General features: G+C 42.6%; 1 protein-coding gene across 1 annotated transcript; it reads right to left on the reverse strand.

Moving 5' to 3' along the window:
- Positions 1–3,852: 3,852 nt before the first annotated feature.
- irf2bp2b (interferon regulatory factor 2 binding protein 2b) lies at positions 3,853–6,400 on the reverse strand. The gene is made up of 2 exons (XM_072383574.1): positions 5,352–6,400; positions 3,853–5,035 (listed from the first exon to the last, which is right to left on the reverse strand). The coding sequence occupies exons 1-2, from the start codon at positions 6,118–6,120 to the stop codon at positions 4,272–4,274; spliced, it is 1,533 nt and encodes a 510-aa protein (XP_072239675.1). The 5' UTR covers positions 6,121–6,400; the 3' UTR covers positions 3,853–4,271.
- Between the last annotated feature and the right edge of the window lie 13,420 nt (positions 6,401–19,820).

Raw genomic sequence — 19,820 nt, forward strand, 5'->3', positions numbered from 1 at the left:
TTTTTACAGTAATTCAGAACTTTGGCATCGGAATCTTGTCAATAATTACACAGAATCAAAAGTTGGACACACGTACTTGAGAACGAATACGCATGTCAAAATGAAGTTTTGTATGGAAAGCTTGACCATATAGATAGATTAAAAAAAAAAAGGTTTTTGTGTTTTAATTATTCAGGCAATAGTATTGTATTGCTCCTTATGTTTTAAGAAGTACTGATACTTCCTGTGTACTGACATAAAATTTTCAGAAAATAAGGTTGACTATGGCTCAGAAAAATCTCAACTAAAACAGGTATGTAATCAAACTTTTAAAGGGTAGGCTAAATCAAAGTGCAAGTTTTTAAGTGAAACAAATAAAAGAATAATGATTTCAGCATATTTTAACAACTGCAGATAAAACTTGAGCATAGGATATCCAATACCTCTTCCAAAAAATATTCAATATAAGTTCAGTGTCAGAATAGTGTACGCATGTTCGGAGTGGACTGGTTATGTTTAGCTGAAGTTGGTGTGTTTGTTGCTTGAGGATCACAGCTAAGGCCAAGAATGTACTTGCTTTTTGTTTGTTTGGAGTATCATTTGTGTACATCCTCAAAAATGAATGCCTTTGCAATCTGCAATATGGTGGTGGCCACTAGGGACAGTGTAGGGCCAAATTTGACCACATGAAGGGTCAAAGGGTTAACAGTGGTAAAAAAAAAAAAATTGGCCCGATGTTTTGAAGACAAGCTTGTAAAAAAAAGTTTGCAATCATCTTCATGTTATATCTTTGCCACTGCACAGTGACAAATGTGCTTGCGAAAATTGCAGGTGAGATCAGTATCATTTTTCATACGTCCGTGCATGAAGAAAAATGTTGGAGAAATGGTAAAGGAATGGTGCAGATGTTGTATTTTTCAGGCTTGAGTCATCTGGTGTACCCCCTCATGGAATCCTCCAGTAACAGGCATAGTGCACAGGCAAGTATGTGAACAATTATGCCCATGATGGAGAAAGTTGTTTACATGATTGAGTGTGATTAAAAAGAAAGTATAGTCCTGACCCAAGACACATACAGTATAACTATTTTGAAAAGAGGACAGCTATAAACAGAAAGAATTTGTCTTTACTCAGGAAAGGGAGTCCTTACCCAGGGAGGTCTAGGTCATTGACTAAACATGTAGCCTATTGGTGAAAATTAAGACCAACTGTGGGGTATAAAGTAGTTTAATTGAAAACAGAGTCTGAGAAGCAGTGCTAACAGACGAACACACACAGCTGATTAGCAAATCAACCCATGAAGGTACACTGTGTCTCTAATAGATCCAGCTTGCCACAAGCTAATGTGAAAGCTTTTGACAATCTTTTACCAAAACATGAATAACAATCATCTAAACAACTTAAAACAACTTACCTTTCCTTGGTTCCTAAGAAATGAACATGCAAAGTTAGAAGCTGAACGCATGAGCAGTTTTAGAGAAACACAAAGAAGACGCACGGACGTATCACAAACAAGACACAATACAAAAATCTTCTGCTTAAATTTGTCATATAGCTAGCACTGCAGTAATGTGACCCTGTTGTTGAGTCTGATTCTTGCTACAAGTGACATCCTAGCTTGAATTTGGTAGCACATCAAAAGGATGGAATAAATTAATCAATATACAGTCATTTCTTATGTAAAATAACAAACTTGACCATTAAAAGAGATTCTGATATGGGTAAGTAGGGTGCATGCTTAAATAGCTTGGATGGAGTTTGTTTGTGAAAGCTTGAGCAATGCTGCCTTCGACCTGCAAAAGTTGAGTCAGAGCCTGGAGGTCAACATGCAGTCAGTGGGACACATTTGATTCAGAATGACAGAATACTCTACATTCATTAAAGTACTGGATTATCATTTTCAGGTATTGGCTCTTCACTTGACCTCCTTTTCAGTTACTTTATACTTTTACTAGATTTACAAGATTCAAAGCAAAACATAGTGCTCTTTACTTTTATTCACCTTGTAAGATTAACTGTGATACCAGAAGTTAAATGCCTCTAAAGAACCGATATCTAAACACTTACTTTAAATAACTCCTTAGACTGACTTATGCAATCTTTTGTAGTACTTATCGGGTCTCTTAAGCTTTCCCTATCAACACGCTTACGTTTACAAGAACTATTTATGCTGATTACACAGAAACGTTAGAGGAAATTCATCAGTGAAAAAGAGCATTACATAACTAAACCACAGCTGACCTGAATTGATTTAATTTCACTTAAGCAAGAGACCAACCAAAGCCGCTGAGGTCAATATTTGATGGGGCTGTTCATGTTTCAAATGAACGCTTTTGATCATTTGGTTTTGATCTCCAACTAAAAACATAATTTGACTAATACTCAACTATTGACTGAGGTCTTTAAAAAATTCTGGTCTTATACCAACAAGCCAAAACTCAAAAGACACTCAAGAAACATGAGGTGCAGTAAAAGCTCCAACCTGTGACGCTGACAACACTTGAAATTATCAAAAATGATAATTGATCAAAGATTATCAAAAAAATCTTTGATCTCCTCCAATGCTCCAGTCGAGATTTTGCTTCAACAAAGAGCGAACTTTTGTACTTTGGTGCCAGCAGAAACTGTAAATAGAGGGTCTGTGTAGGAAAAGCAGCCAGGGAACAGGGAAAGGGTTAATATTATTTTTTCTTTTGAATGGCGGCTGGAAGCAACAGAGGCCAGCATAAACACACACAGGCGCCCATTCATCCACTCTCTGTGATCAGCCAAGAACAGTAGAAGGCGTGTTACTGCAGCAGAGACGAGGGAGGAGACAGAAAAGGAAAAGGGGAGGGAGGGTGGACAGTGACTCAGGAATTCCACTGACCACGTGACCCCTGGGCAAAGCATTTATAACACCCACTCTCAGACAGACAGGGGCCCCTCCTTACTCCTTGTTATTTTTCTTTCTGAAGTCAAAACCAAGCAAATGTGACAAAGGCAATAACCTCAAGCAGCACATATGCTCAGAATTTGAGAAGAAATTAACTTAAACTAGAAAGGGACCAAAAAAAGCAAGCTTGGAGGGAAAAAAAGGAAAGAGAGAGAGAGAAAGAGAGAGAGAGAGAGAATCCAATCTGTCCGTTGAAGTAGTTTTGTTAAAGACCTGAACCCATCTCTGGCACTGTTACAGTGTGACAGACTTATGTGGAAAACCAGTAGGAAATGTGCTGCTCATTCAGCTCTAGTCTTATTAGTCCTCTAGCAGACTGCTGCCACCACTGCTTATGACCTCACATCTCCAGCATGTTTTCACTGGAATCAAGGTGCAGGTTCATTAAGCAACAACCCCAGTCTGCTGCCAGGATTTGTTCCTGTGGCTGATTCTGTGACATGGAGGAATGCAAGTAAGGAACACCAAGAAAAAAAATAAAAGTCTAGATCCAGACAGATCATCAGTGAAGTTGGGCAGCAGAAAATAGTTACAGATAAAGCATTGGGAAAGTTTGTTTATGTCAAAATAATCTCCTCACTAAGTGTCAATGTGATATAACGAATATAGTGTTTACACAGACCACTATTTTTAGACTCTCCTTATCACTCAGCGCAGGACATGAGGACTGTGATGGGTGGCCTCAGCCTGCCCCTGGTGTGATTTACTGTACACAATGTTTATGCAACAGACTGCTCCCCCAACCTCCACCCCTCCCACTTCCATCTATCTCTCTGTGCCTCTCTTTGACTTTTCCCTTCCACCAGCTCCTCTCTGGAAGCCTGTTTGTTCCTGTTGGAAGGGATTGCATCATGGCTGTTTCACAATCAGGTCAGGGCTCTCCAAGCAGCTCCTGGCTCACTGAGTGCAGACAATAAGCAAACCAGAGACACTTGAGGTATTATTACAATAACTAAACTGTATTTGGCTTTTTTTTTCGTAAACAAGTGCATACATGTACAGCTAGAAGCATATTTATAGTTTCTTCTCCATTAATATTTTTAGCCAAGTGCTCAAATGAATCACATTCTATGTTGGACAGGTAGTGCCTCCAGACCTAAAGTACATAGATGAACAAAAACAATTGTGGTGGGGAAGAGTACATACCTTTTTAGCTTCAAAATATAGAAACACAATATACTGAAAAAAAATGATCAAAAAATTATACAGCCATGTTTACAAAGTATACACTTCCCTTGTGTCCAATATGTATGTCGATCAGTTTCTCTGGAGCTCGCCAGGTGATTGGTGTTACTTTATGTCTTGCAGTTGTTGTTTAAGAGGACAAAAGCTAAAGAAAAAGAGCTGGTCAGCATTTTCAAGGGTCCCTCTCCTTTTTCACCTTTATGTCTCCAGCCAAGATGGTGGCTATTTCCCCCTGCATGAAGGCCCAGGGCACATTGGAGCCGACCAGCGGGCATCGCTCGCCACTGGGGCAGTACACCTCACCGGTGGCACCCTGCTGCTTGATGCTCTCCCGGGAGCAGGGAAAGCAGAACTTGTGGGAGGGCACCGAAGGGCACTGGACGAAGTGAGTGTCCTCCAGCCGCTCATGGCACAGAGTGCAGCACAGCGGCACACTGCCAGGCTGCACAGAAGAGTCTGGAATGCTCTGAGATGGTGGTGGTACATGTGGGTCCATGCCGCTAGTCACATGCAGGGCAGAAGAGTTGGAGCTTACAGGCCCCTCCCTCTGTGCCAGTCTCCTCTGAGAGGCCGAGGAGGGAGACAAGGGGCTGCCACTATTCCGCCGTGCGCCTGCCGTGGTGGAGTGTACCTGGCTGCCATCCTTGGGTGAACCTGCGCTTCCTGCATTGTCGGTGGCGTGAATGAGTGCCGCCATGGGGGACTGGCCATTCTGTGCTGTGGCAGCTTCGGGGGGTGTGGTGCGGGAGTGAGGGGATATGGTGGAAGGAGGGGCCACTGAAAAGCCTGGCAAAGAAGATGGGGGCATTTTCAAGACCTCAGAAGGTGATGGGAGCCACGGCTGGCCCTCACTGCCGTTCATCTTGGGGGCACTACCCTCACTATCTGGCTCCGGGGACGCCTTCCTCTTTACAGGGCGAGTGTGCTTCCCCCTGTCTGTAAAAGAGGAAGATGGAAAGGAAGGGTTAACAATCATAAAACAATACACACAAACATGGTATCATGCTGTGCTAAAAAGAAACAAACACAGGAAATTTCATAGCACACTTGGTGCTATGAACGCTGCCATTATTCTGCTGCTCTGTTTCATGTGCAGAAAGGTGAAGCAGAGTGCCATTACCAAGCATGTACCTGCAAAGGCATGGGAGCATCATGTCTAACAGCCCGTGCTTCAGCGCTGTTAAGACCAAGTTTCAATGCATCTGTTCATTCCATACACTCCAGTTCTGGGACATAAGAGAATTTTTTTTACCTGTTTTTGAGGAAGTGGCACTCCCCTCATATGCCAGCACCCGCTGCATGGCGGCGTGGTCCTTTTTAAACCTGCTGTCGAACGTGTACCGCGCCATAAAATCCCTGTCTGTTTTGCCTTTACCTAACCAGTCCTTATGGCTGTCTGATATGTCCGACAAGCTGTCCGGCCTCTGTTTATCCTTCAGCTCTTCTGAACGCTTCCCGTGCTCCCCAGAACCAGGCACAGCCAGAGCGCCGGGCAAACCCATCTGACCCGGGCGACCGTTGAGCGGGTGTACGGTTGATATGCCGCCGTTCACCAAAGGCACTAGATTGGGAGGAACTGTACTATTCCTGCGGGGGTTGGGGCTTTGGCGGTTGAGCTCCGGAGGCTCGTCGGGCTTTGGGAATCCGTTCGGCAAGGGAAGCCCGTTTACCTGCCTGCCCGTCTGGTACTCCGGCCCTAAGCGGGGTGGCCGGTCAGACAGCGGATAGCGATCCAGAGACTGCGGGGGACGGGAGCCCTGATCCCCGGCCGAGTGGTTCATCTCCTTCCCGGCGTGTTGGGGCTTCCCCGGGCCTGGAGAGCGGCCCTCCTGAAAGCCGTGTGCTCTCTTCAGGTGACGCGCAGTCTCGATTACAAATTCAATCCGATCGGCACCCTCGTAGTTGACACATCCGCGGCAAACAGGCTCGGTAAAATCCCAAATCATTGCCCATGGCATGCGGGGTAAATCGCATAAATAGCATGACTGCCTTCTGGAGGCAGCGACTGCCGCGGAGGACATGTTGTGACCCCGAAGCGAGTACAAAACAATCCAAAATGTCCGTCGGTTTGTTTACGTCGCTATAAGGAAGAAATAACCGAAAACCAGAATACGATATTTCCTCCTCAAAAAACAGCAGAGTAGCACTAACTGGAGACCATCTCAGCAGTGTCCGTTGCATCGGCGCGCCTCCGTCTGAGCTCGTGCTTACAACTCGAATAGAGCTCTCAATGTAGGACCGTGACGTCAGCGTTTATACTCGGCTAGTGCTCCGGGGTTGTATTTACTGGATTCTTCGACGACCCTTCGGGCGCATGCGCAATGTCGCTCCTTCTTTATCTGGAGAGCTCACATTCAAAGATCGTGTGAAAACTTACAGAGTTATTACTCCGGTTTCATTGGTATCACAATAGAACAATTAAGCTTGCGATCAGCCTGCCTTCATTTATAAAAGGCATCTCTTTCAGCAATAATTAGGAACACGTACAATAAATTAAATAACAAATCAGATACAAAATATGAATGACTAATGGCAGAAAAATACTTTGAATTTTAAATCACAGACCTCATGAAGTGATGGTGAAATAGAAAAAAATAGAAAATGATAAAGATTGATGTACCACCCAGGTAGAGTAAAGTTTTGTGGGAAAGAAAAAAGGAAAGAAAAGTGACAGGAATATTGCATGAAGGGGAAAGTAAAGTTAGTCAATGAGATATAGTAAAAACCTAATACAACATTTCTGAAACACTTATAAAAACCCAAGAGTTTACGGAAGATATAGAATTACTCAGATATAATTCTTTGAGTGATGATTGGCAAGCCCAAAGTTTGAGTTCTAAAGTGGATAACAGTGTTTATATTTTTGTATTATGTAAGACACGTTTTATATGAAGTTGTTTAGATTCCTGTCTAAAACTGTCTAAAAATCACAGCTTTGCTTTTGAAACACTATCTTGAAGCTCAGTTCTAATATTATTGATATAAATGTGAATCATGGCGTTTCCGTGCAAATATTCTTTACCTTAGTATTGAAAAATGTCTTTCTGTGGTTCAAATAGGATCCCTGAAATTGGAGGAGTGAATGCTCTTTCTTTTTATACTATCACCCCCCACCACCACCACCACCCAAACCCTGTGACGTGTACCTCAGGTGGGACCCTGCACTGACTCCACATATGAAATGACCACATGCTTTATTTAGGAGGACATGGTTTTCCTTGCTTTTTGTTAGTTAAACCTCATTTTCATTAAATAATAGATAATAATGCTTTTTCCAACGTGCCAATTAATTTTACAACACCAAGTCGCTGCCGAATCGAGGCTTGAAGTTGTGTTGAAGTGTTGAAGTTGCCAAGCCCGTAGGCTGAGTCTGCCTGCTGCAAGGCTGATAAATGTTATTGCATTCCATTCAGTGCTCGACGACATTGACGTCACTGACAGAACAGCCAATCCCAGAATTCAGTTTTTGTTACCAGGTGAATCTACTGCTGCATTCAGCAGCAACTGGGAATGTGGAATTTCACATTCCCAGTGATTGTCGATCACAATCTCCTTTTTTTCCTAATTGGTAACAGAAAGTTATTCACTTTGATTTTCAAAAAAAGAAGCTCACACAGAGATGGCAAAATCGTTCTTCTGTTGCTTTTGATCAATTATAACATGACAATATGGCCATACAGCAAATTTTAGCTCGGCTGAGCTTTTTCTATAAATGCAACCCAAACTGCTTTACACAACAAAATAATCATGTTATGAAGACATACAATAGGTTGCAAGAGATTAACGACACTCATAAAAAACATTTGTAACAGCAGTAAAATCATAATTCAAAACAATAATAACAGTAAGAATCAAAATGCAAGCACATGGGAAAAACAATTAATAAAAGTTTTTAAAGCTTTTAGCTTTGTCCTGAGAGGAGAAAGGGAGTTTGAATCCCAAACCCAAACTGGGAGCCGGTTCCACAAGAAAGAACATTAAAAACCTTAAAGGCTCTGACTCTTATTCAGGTCTGGGAGTTTTGGGCATAACAAGTTGACACTCTGAAAACAAAGCATTCTTATAGGTTGATATGAAATTATGAGATATTTAAGGTAATACAGAGCTTGGTCATTAACAGTTTATATGTGACAAGACGAAATCTTAAATTCTATTCTGAATGCAAAAGGTAGCCAAGAGAGGCTAAGATAAACAGACCTAATCTGTTGATCTTATTAAACTACATAATTGTTGAGGAGCCATTGATAATGTTTGAAGCCTAGAAGCAGTCATGTTTCCTTCATTTGAGTATCAAAGGCATACATTTAAAGAAATACTTTCGTCTTGAGTTCTGTCTTCTCACTTCAGAGGTATATTAAAGCAACAAAGATCTGCTGCTAAACTGAGTGGATTGTATACAACCTGAGTCCTGCATGCTATGATTAAAATAATTTCCAGTTCTCTTGCTTTCCCATATACACAGTCTACTGTACAGCAGAAATCAGTTATGGAACTATGGTGTCTAAAGAGTGCCAAAACTTGCTTTAGTATAAAGCATAGTATGCTTTAGAAGTATACAAGACATTGGTTTTGAGATCATGATAGTAGAACTGTTTCTAAGGCTATAATCAAACATATTTTCAGGTACATACTGCGTCTAGAGGTAAATGTGTGTGTGCTGCCCACAAGTTTTCTCTTTTTGCTTCTTGAAGTAAAGTGTGCAAAAAAGAGTTTACATAAGTACTTGTCACTAAATACAAGAACACTATATACTTTCAATTGTGATGGCAACCACTACCTACCAGTGACTGCATTAGCTGCATAAGTTAAGCTATAGATTGATTTCTGAGCAACATGATCATACAGATGCATGCACAACTATTTTTTTATTTTATTAGCCAAGCTCATACACAGAGAAAACAATGTGATAAACTGGATTAATCACAAAAAAAAGATTAAATAAATTGTTCAATATTCAAAGGGGATCAGAGCCTTTTGGCAAGAGCAGAAAGTTGTGGATCCAGTTCAGTGAAAAGGCAGACTGGGGTCCTGCGAGTCAAAAATGCAGCAAAGTCTCTGACCCTTAACGTCTCATAACGCTAAACTCTGATTTTGTATTATAACAATAACATTAAATCTCTTGCTTATGAGAACATAATTATATGCATCTGAGGATTCATTTTATATGCTAATTTTCCCGCGTAAAAACACATGTCTTCTTTATGACACATGTACATCAGGCCTTGCAATTATGTCTAACTGCACCTCCACCTCTGCAGCAACTCTCATCAACAGGCTTCTTCTGTCCAGCTGTACTTCCACCTCTACGACAGCTTCTACTGCCAGGCCTCCTGAACCCAACTGCACCTCCACCTCTGCGGCAGCTTCCACCACCAGGCATTTTGAGCCTAGCTATACCTCCACCTCTGCGGCAGCTTCCACCACCAGGCCTACTGAATCCAACTGCACCTCCGCCTCTGCAGCTACTCCCACCGCCTGGCCTCCTCAGTCCAGCTGCACCTCCACCTCTGCAGCAACTCCTACCACTAGCCCTCCTCTGTACCGCCGCAACACCCCCCCCACCCCCATCTCTATGATCGATAGACACTTCACCCCTGTTGCTATCCCTCCGCCACAACCTGAGCGGCTCCCTCTGTCTCTAACTAGAGAGGAGGTTGAAGCTGAGCTCAGGAGACTTCAATCAGGGAGGCCTGCGGGCCCAGAAGGAGTCTGTCCAAGGCTTTCTGAGGGACTGTGCTGGTCAACTAGCAGTCCCTTTTCAGAAGCTCTTCAATATGAGCCTTCAGATGGAAAAAGTCCTGGTGCTGCTGAAAACTGTCATACCCGATTGAGTTGATTGCCCGATTTAGGGCAACCGGTTGAGCTGAGTGACTACAGACCAGTGACTTTGACATCTCATATCATGAAGACTTTGGAGAAACTCCTTGTTTGTAGCATGAGATTGCAGGTTGCTGAGGATCTCGACCCCCTCCAGTTTGCCTACCAGAAACACAGGAGTGGAAGAAGCAATCCTATACATGCTGCATCAGGCATATGCTTATTTGGATATGCCTGGTTCATATGTGAGAATCATGTTCTTTGACTTCTCCAGTCCCTTCAACACTATATGGCCTCCCATACTGAAAGACAAGCTTCCAGGTATGGCTGTGGCCCCCTCCCTGACATCGTGGATTATAGACTATTTGACTGCCAGACCACAGTATGTCAGGATGGGGAGATGTGTTTCTGGAACACTGAAATGCAGTACTGGGGCTCCGCAGGGTACTGCCACATACATAAGTATCCTGATGATATGGCTGTTGTGGAATGTGTGCGTGGTGGACAGCAGAAGGAGAAACCCTCTCAGTGCTGTGGTGGAGCAACGGATGAGGAGGAAATTATGTTTTGGAGCACAATAAACATCATCTCAACAGCATCCTGGCAGGACAGAGGAGCAGCTGCAGTGAGAGGCTCACCTCACTGTGCTGCAGGACTGAGAGGTTCAGGTGGTCCTTTGTCTCCACAGCCATAAAGCTTTTTAACAGTGACTGCTGACATGTTATTGTCAAATTTATTCATTTAGTCATTGATTATTATTTTTATTATTATTATTATTGTTCAGTTACTTCAGTTTAGTATCAACTCTTAAAATCTGTTGTAAGTCACTAAGTGATTAGCTAAGGTTTACAAATGTCAACTAAAGCCCCAAAATAGACTCAAAATTCAGTCAGGAGCAAGACAGAGAAACAAGTAGAGGAAGTGCAGGTCTGGTCTCACCTTGATACTGATGGGGAATTTCAGATTGCAATAAACAAAATCAACAAGCTTGTCGTGTTCAGGAGGACACAAAGAGAATATTGAGAATGCAGTATTATGTGTTTCACTAAGACATGATTACAGGAGCATATACTGGACAACAACACATCTCTCTTTAAGATGATATGAACTGACAGAGCCATTGGGTAAAGCGGCAAAAGCAAAGGTAGAGGTTTTTTGGTGCTTCTTAACAACAGATGATGTGATCCTGGATATATCACTGTGAGAGATATTGAACCACCAGACTACAACCCTTTGATGACCAGAGTGACCGAGTTGTGACATAAGCCTTTGCAAGAGTATTCAAGTAGATGGGAGCCGTACCATTAAGCACTTTGTAGGCTAACATCAGTGACTTGAATTTGATGCGGGCGGCTAAGGGTAGCCAGTGGCGCTCAATGAACAGAGGGGTGACGTGTGCTCTTTTTGGCTGATTGAAGACAAGACTCGCCACCGCATTCTGGACCATCTGCAGAGGTTTAACAGCACAGGCTGGGAGACCAGTTAGGAAAGCGTTGCAGTAGTTGCTATTGTCAGTCGGGAGATGACCATAGACTGGACCAGGAGCTGGGTGGCGTGTTGGTTTAGGTATGGCTTGATTTTTCTTATGTTTAGCAATGCAAAGTGGCACAATCGAGAAACGGAGGCAACATGATCTTTAAACGTTAGTTGGTCATCAGTCATGACAAGTTTCTAGCTAACTTTGATGGATTCAGTTTGGATGCAGATGCTGTGATGTATGGTTGGTTTGGCTGGGAAGACAAACAGTTCAGTTTTTGAGAGGTTTAGTTGGAGGTGATGGACTTTCATCCATTTCAATATGTCAGAGAGACGGTCTGAGATTCGTGCTGAGATTGTGTGGTCGTCAGGTGACAATGATAGCTAGAGCTGGGTATCATCAGGATAGTGTCACGATTTATGCTTTGATTCATGTCTTGCCTCGTCATTTCCTGTTTTATTTTGAAATATCAACTTCCCTCTCGTTTCAGGTACCTTGCCCTTCCTCCTGTGTCAAGTGTCTGATTATTTTCCCTGATTCCCATAGTGTTTCCACTTGTTCCCCATGGCTCCACTTGTGCTCAAATAGTCTGAGTCTCCTTTGTCTTGTGCCAGTGTGTTGCCTCCTGTCATGAGCCTCATAGCGTCTTTGTCCACAGTAAGCCACAGCCACAGAATCCTTGAGCCTGCAGTGCAGCGATCCTCCTGCAGAGTGTATCCTTTGTTTTGTAAGTTTACTCCATAGCTTTAGTTTATTACCACGGTAAGTTTCATAGCCTGTTTGGTTTCTCCGTTAAGGAGCATCTTTTGTTCTTGTTAACTGTTTTATAGACATCTCCATTAGAGGAGCGTTGCGTTCGGTTTTGATTGTTTCATAGTGCCTCCACTTGTGGAGTGATTTTTGTGTTAAGTTTTAGAAATCTTTAAAGATGTTCTTATAGTTAATGGTTTAAGTTTCATAGTGCCTCTGTTTTTAAGAGGGAGCTTCTTTTGTTAAAAGTCTGCCTCGTTAGGAGAGCGTGAATGTTTATTTGTGATCTTTAATAGCCCTTTCTGTTTTCCTCTTAGAGTGGTGAGAGTTTTGTTGGATAATTTTCATAGCTACACTCTCCTCCACCATAGTTACTGAGGAGAGTATGTTAGGAGTTACACAGCCTCTTTGTTTGCTCTGTCTGGAGATTCTCCACCTGTTTATATTAATAAACATTCTGACTTTGAATCGACCCTGCATCTGTGTCCTGTGGCCTTGACAGATAGTATTGGTATGAAAAGCCATGTGATTGGACCAAGCCAAGATACTTTGAATGACCGTCCAGTGAGGTATGTTTCAAACCAGAAGTGTGCTCTCCCTGTGATTTCCATGCGAGTGAGTATGGACAAAAGGATGCTGTGGTTGACAATGTCAAATGCAGCCAATAAGTCGAGCAGGATAAGTAGTGAGGATTTAGGCTTCTTTTAAAGCTTCTGTCACAGCCAACAGAGCTGTTTCAGTGGCGTGTCCACTTTTAAACCCAGATTGGTTTGGGGCAAGGAGGTTATTTTGTGAGAGGTAATCTGTGACTTGCTTAAAAACCGCCCTTTCAATGGTCTTAAACAGAAACGGGATGAGAGAGACCAGCCGATAGTTCTCCACTTGAGTCGGAGGGAGGGAAGGTTTCTTGAGCAGCAGCGTAACCCTAACTTATTTGAGTGTGGTAGGAAATGTGCAAGATGTCAGTGAAGCATTAATCACATGTGTGACTGCTGCAGTTACAGTAGGAGCAATGGATTGGAATAGATTAGTGGGAACAGGGTCCAGCGGGCATGTAGTAGGACGGCTACATGTGAGAATTTTAGATATTGGCTCTATTAGCAATTTCAAAGCAACTTTAAAAATCCTGCTGAAGGAAACCCAGCTCTGCACTCACTGACATAAAGTCCTCATGGCATGCATTGTTAGACAAGCATACTTCCTGGATATGTTAATTTAAACATGGATATGTTAATTAGTTTCACCCAAAGTTCTTAAGAAGAAATTTGTTCTACTTATGCGCTTTTTATTAGGATTGCGGCATTCACAAATGTTTTTTTTTAACTAGGGTCCTATGAACAGTCAGGAGTACTCTTACACACATTTGAGTACTGACATGTTTGAACAAAATAAGTATTTGAGTTGTCTTCTGTTATTGCAGTAATGTTAAGTAAAATTACAGTAATATTAATATCAATATTATTTTAGGAGATCGAGAACATGCCCTGGCCCCCTTGTTATAACACCACTGACAAACCCTCAGACACACCAGGTGATTTTATTTAATCATATGCACAAATTCACATTATTGGGACACACAAATTCACATTTTTGGGAAACACATTTACATTAAAAAAACAACAACACTCGTGCTGACACAAAACTACAAGTGGCAAAACACAGTTACAAAGCGAAAAACAAATTAACAGAAGATGGAAAAGGAATGTCCTAAAGGCTGGACTTGACATCACGGTGACCCAAGCTTGTAGTACAAACAACTGAATTTGTAGTCCTGCTTCACGTGGAAAGTCAGCGGTGATTCTTGATGGCAAGAACGAGCTGAATGTATTTTTTCTTAAGTTTATGCTAACTGAACAATGTTTTGCCTGTTTTGTGGAGTAAATTTCAGCCAGTTTACACCAGTTTTGTGTCGGCACAAGTGTTTTTAAAAAATAAAAAAAAATGTAAATGTGTTTCCCCAGTGATCTGGCTTGTTTGGGAAACACCCAGTGAAGCCCAGTGAAGCCTCCACACTGCCGTTTTGCAGCTTTCACCTTCTAATGGAGCTCATAGTATGTTACTTTGTATAGTACAAAGTCACCAAAGTCCTTTGTTTTAGGCCATGGTACGTGCCTTCATAGCAACATGGATAGTTCCATAGATCCTAGATGTGAAGGAAAACCTTCACAGTCACCATGGGGACGATATTATCTATAAGCTTAGCAATGAAGTTCATCACCACTTCCGTAAACAGACTGACATCATCACCGGAGCGCTCCTGAAACAGTCCCAGTCCATATCACTACCATTCTTAGCTGTTGTTTGTATTCTGGCATGAGGGAGATGGCAGCGTGATCAGCTTTGCCGAAAGCCAGCAGCGATGCAACTTTGTAGCTGTCCTTGTACAGTGGATAACAGTGATCTAGCTTGTTAAAACCTCTGGTTGGAAGTGTCACATGCTGGAAAAAGTCTGGCATCACCTTTGTGAGATTTGCTATAATGAAATCCCCAACAACAATGACAGTAACAGTAATGATTTAGTCTCCTTCTCAAAATCACCAGTTTCACAGATAAAGTAAATTAACAATTTTCAATTGTATAATACTAGATAAATAACGATCTTACCATAAAATTCTGCGACACTGAATGGCCAAATATTCATTAATTTGCCTTGGCAACAGTATACGATTGTCTGTTTGGCTGCACTGAGGCACTCTGACTAGCGCCCCATGACAGAAACGATATGAGACTGTCTGTGGAAATTCACTGGTGAATGAATGTCAGTAGGTGGGAAATGTAGTGTATATAACTCATATTGCTGAATTTGTAAAAATATATTTTACATTTCCCCTCCTCTTAAAAGGAACAGGATCTTTGACAAATTCCAGTCCGGTTATCGTCAGAGGCATTCAACTGAAACAGCTTTTCTTAGAGTATCTAACGACATCATGATGGCGTCTGACACCGGTAAATGTACTGTTCTTATGCTGCACGACCTCAGTGCAGCATTTGACACTGTGGATCATGGCATCCTTACTGACAGGCTTAGGGACCATGTTGGTATCTCAGGCAGGGCCCTTGACTGGTTTGCCTTGTACCTCTCTGGCAGAACCTTTTCAGTAGCTGTTGGCCCGTTTATCTCTTCGTCCGCTTCAGCTACAGTTTTCTTTTAACCCCAACAGAATCGATGGACTGAATGTGCTGCATGATTGTTTGTCAGCTATTAAGGTCTGGCTGTCCAACAATTTCCTTAAGTTAAATACCAGAAAAACTGAGGTTCTCATTATTGGGCCAGACAGTTGTATTTCTGCTGTGAAAGACTACGTTGGGTCTATATGCACCAATGTATGTTCCTTCCTGAGAAATTTGGGCATTATCTTTGACCAGCATATGACCTTCGACAAACACATTCATTCTTTGTCTCGCATTTGTTTCTTCCAACTCAGAAACATTGCCAAACTGAGAACCATGGTGTCGCAGGCCGAGCTAGAATTGATAATTCATGCGTTTGTGTCATCTCGGCTGGACTACTGCAACGCCTTATTCACATATCTCAGCAAGGCAGCTATTAACCGTTTGCAGTTAGTGTAGACCGCTGCGGCCAGGCTGCTGACTAAATCTAGGCGGAGTTGCCATATAACGCCTGTCCTGGCCTCGCTGCACTGGCTTCGGGTTAGTTTTAGGATTCATTTTGATTCTTAATTTTAACTTTTGGAGCGCTTCGTGGTCAGGCACCAGATTACGTGTCTGAACTTCTTCGCCCTCATGTCCCTAGCAGGTCTCTCAGGTCTGCCAACCTGGGTCTTCTGGTTGTGCCACAAACCAGGTGCATAACCAGAGGAGACAGAGCCTTCCAGTCTGTCGCACCTAGGCTGTGGAATAGTCTTCCTCAGGACCTGAGAGACTTAGCTACCGTGGACATTTTTAAAAAACATCTTAAAACACACCTGTTCAGGCTGGCTTTTAAGGAGTCGTAGTGTTATTTTGACTGTTTCTGTCTGTTGGTTTTGTCTTTGTATTTTTATTTTACCTGTACCTGTTTCATGATTTTAACCAGATACCTTGACGGTGCTATGTGAAGCACTTTGTGAGTTTTTTCCTTTGCGAAAAGTGCTATATAAATACATTTTACTTACTTACTTACTTACGTAAGGGTGTCCATATGTGCACTTGGCACAGGACACTAAGACTTTGTGGTTGTATCGACGGACTTGGGGCCGTATGTCCTGGACACTCAAGTGAAGAAAGGGGCGGAGCTGTCAACTGATCACCACCTGGTGATGAGTTGGCTTCGGTGGTGGGGGAGGATACCGATCAGACCTGGCAAGCCCAAACGTATTGTGAGGGTCTGCTGCTTCAACTGGGCCATAGGGGCGGAAGGAAGGAAGAGCAGTCGCCCACCAAGCGGAAGGTCGGTGGTTCGACTCTGGCTTCCCCAGGATACATGTCAAAGCGTCCTTGGGCAAGACACTGAACCCCACGTTGTGTATTTAAGACGTATTGTGTGAGTGTGTGTGAGTGGGGTGAATGCGGCAGTGGTCAGTTAGACTAGAAAAGCGCTATACAAGTACAAGTCCATTTACCAACTGTCACCTCCGGCAGAGCTTCAACCATGTAGGTACACTTGTCCTCTTTCAGTTGATGTAACTACTAAAGAGCTCACATTTACAGAATTTCAGCTATGAGTCTTGAAGCGAGAGAAACCTTTCAATTTCTCTCACTAACTCCAATGGAAATTTGGTCTGACGCCAGAGACAGGTTCAACTGTGTTCAACTCGCTGCCGTTTAAATGTTTTTCACTTCATTGAAATAAAAACTACATTGCCGCGTTCCTCCAAGCCTTCTGCTTCTTACGGTCTTCAAATTATTTTCTTCGCTCTTCCAGTTTTCTCACAGGAGGTCATAGTATCCAAAAAAGCAATTTCTGCAGGTTATACAGGGAGGGAGCTCGTTAAGCCGCAGCTGTTGACAAACATTGCTGTCCCTGATGACATCACTCTTCCACTCCCTGCTGTATATTACACTGAAGCCATTTTAACTATTACTCACTTGATTTCTGCTAAATTTCCACTAGATTAAGCTTTTTGAGCATGTTCAACTAATCCCATTCAACTTAAAAAGCATTCTCACTGCTGTTTTGCAGGAACAGCTTTTTTTCTAGTTTTCTTATTCCTCGTTAAGAGTGATTTTTTTTTTTTGGTTGGCCTTTTGGCGTGTAGTATTTAATAGCTCTTTGAGTTAAATCAGAGCTTTTCTAGTTTTGATTGTTATTTTCTGATTTCCTCTCTAAGAGAGGTTTTTGGTTGACCTTTTTTGTATTTCTATAGCTCCTTTAGTATAGTTAGAGCCTTTTCCGATCATCCCACTTTTTAAGGTTCTTTCTGTTCCCTGGGATTTCCCTGTTTTGGTTGAAGAATAAAAGTTTGTCAGCTGACACCTGTACTCTGCGCCCGAGTTCTCTCCGTGAGTTCCCTTTATGACAAGTTGTATGTGGTGCCGTTGACAGATTTGATAGATTTACCCAGGCAGTTGACTGTTTCCAACCTTCTTTTACTAACTAATACAGTAATCCTACTGGGTCCCAGCTTGTTCTCAGAACAGCTGTCAATTGTAGGACTACTATAGCAGGGACCCTGAACACATTATGGCATGTAATCTTTGTCTTGAACTCTGCTGCTGCTCCTTGAACATCCTGCACATCCCCTTGTGCCCTGCTCTGCCAGGACTGATAATGTAAGAGGAGGGGGTGGAGGTGCCCTGCGTTTTTTTGGTAGATGGTGGTCGCTGGAGTCCTGGCTGGGGTAGACACATCCTTTGGAGACCTTGGGTGAAGTGGAGTAAAGGGTCTGGTGAGGGGGAGGGCTGGGGGTTGTTTGCCTCACTGTTGTGTCCTTCACTCTTATCTGTACAGTCATGTTTGGGTTTGCCATCCCAACAGCATGACGTAAGAGTGCACCAAGTAATTTGCATCCATTTCAATTTGGATGCAAGCCATCAGGCATCCAAATTGATGGCCACTTGCTGAAATGCTCCTTAAAGTTCCAAAATATATTAAAGTTATAAATGAACTTCATCCCATGGGCGATGCATGCATTTGACAACCATGTGTTCAGGCCAAGAAGTCTTCTGAAAAGTTAAATTCCATACCCACAGTAGGAATGTGGCCTGAAATGGAGACACGATGTGCTCCATAGTGACACAGTATCATCAACAGCAGAGAAAAGTATTTCTTCAGGATCTCAGAGCCAGTCTTCCTTCTCAGAATATGAAAAGACCCCGTGTGGACAATGATCCTCATGCCATCTGGATGTGAGGACAGAATGGTCAGCAAGATATCTATCAGTTGCCTGACTGATGTATCAGAAAAAGTTATATTTTCCATCTTTGCCATTCTGACATGCTGTGTTATATCGTCCCCATTACAATGGTAGCTATTCCATTTTGTGTGAAGGTGTCGATTGCTTCTGTAGTCCTCACCTTGGTTGTAGGATTTAGGCTTCTCCTAATATTCTGTTTAGCCCTTGGCTGAGTTTTGGGGCCATTTCTCTGGTTTTTATTCATTTTTGCATTACATTCATATCACACATTCTATTTGGAGTCAACAGATCATATTTATGGGACTTCAGGTGGTGGAGTGAGTTCTGGAGGTTCAGGTTTCTTGCTGGGTTTACCTCTGCAATGGACAACATGAGACCAAGTCCTGGCTGAGGTCGATGACTTTGGTTTGGCATCAACACTGTTCCAGTAGGTGTTAGTCGGACCGTCTGGTTTGGGAGCTTCACCAGATATTCCAGTGTCATTTGGACACATCCAAGGGAGTGTGTCTGCCAGGTCTGCAGCGTGAGGCTCCGCATCAGCTGTTATCCCGCGTAGAAAGATCTGAGTTAGTCCTTTGGCACTTGAAGGCTCCACAGCCTGCACAGGCGCTATAATAGAGTCAATAAATTACTTGTTCGCACGAATGTCTTGCAGCATTTCAATCCTCTTCTCGAGCTATGTTATCTTCACAGAGAGTCGCTCACACTCTGTGCAGCTCGCTGATATTGCAGGGTTAGGAGACATTGTTCTTTCTGATTCTCTTTGAAAAGAGGAGGGCTAATATCATTTACAAATATACACTTAAAAGAAAAGGAATAAAATTATATCCAAGACTTGTGGACAGTAGTAGAATGATTTAAAAGCGAATAAAGCAGTAAGCAGCAGGAGGAAGCAGAAATGTCTACACTCTTCAGAAGCAGGAAACAGTTAACCATGATATCCAAACTGATATCGTTAACTAATACTGGTAATATGAATTTATGTAGTATTTAACATGAACTTTTTCAAAGGAACTGGACGTGTTTGGGTGCAAAAGAAACAATACTAAGCCTTTTTTGTTGACCTGTCATTCGTGTTTGTTGCAGTGAAAACTTCCTCTTCTTTGACTCTGTATGTGGCGGTAATAGATGCTTTGTTTGATATGTCGGCCGGTGCTAATTTCGCCAGCGCCACTGCAACTACTGGTGGTTGTGGGCAACTGCAGTTACATATGAATGAAATGACAGATCCCGACAGGAAAACGCTTGGTGAAATTACCGAATGAAAACCAGCCGTGAGCTGGTGGCGGTAAGGAATTTACTCGATCTTTGAAACCACTCTGCTCTTCTCTGCCAGCCTGTCCTTCTCTACCATGTTGCTGCGGCCTCCTTTTTAAAAAAG

Source organism: Leuresthes tenuis, unplaced genomic scaffold (genome assembly GCF_036924035.1).
Source record: "Leuresthes tenuis unplaced genomic scaffold, fLeuTen1.0.hap1 SCAF_4, whole genome shotgun sequence".
NCBI lineage: Eukaryota > Metazoa > Chordata > Actinopteri > Atheriniformes > Atherinopsidae > Leuresthes > Leuresthes tenuis.

Coding starts and splice junctions, on each gene's coding strand:
- irf2bp2b (XM_072383574.1), bottom strand. CDS start 6,120: ATGTCCTCCGCGGCAGTCGCTGCCTCCAGAAGGCAGTCATGCTATTTA. Junction 5,036..5,351: donor TGCCACTTCCTCAAAAACAG/GTAAAAAAAATT, acceptor CCTCTTTTACAG/ACAGGGGGAAGCACACTCGC.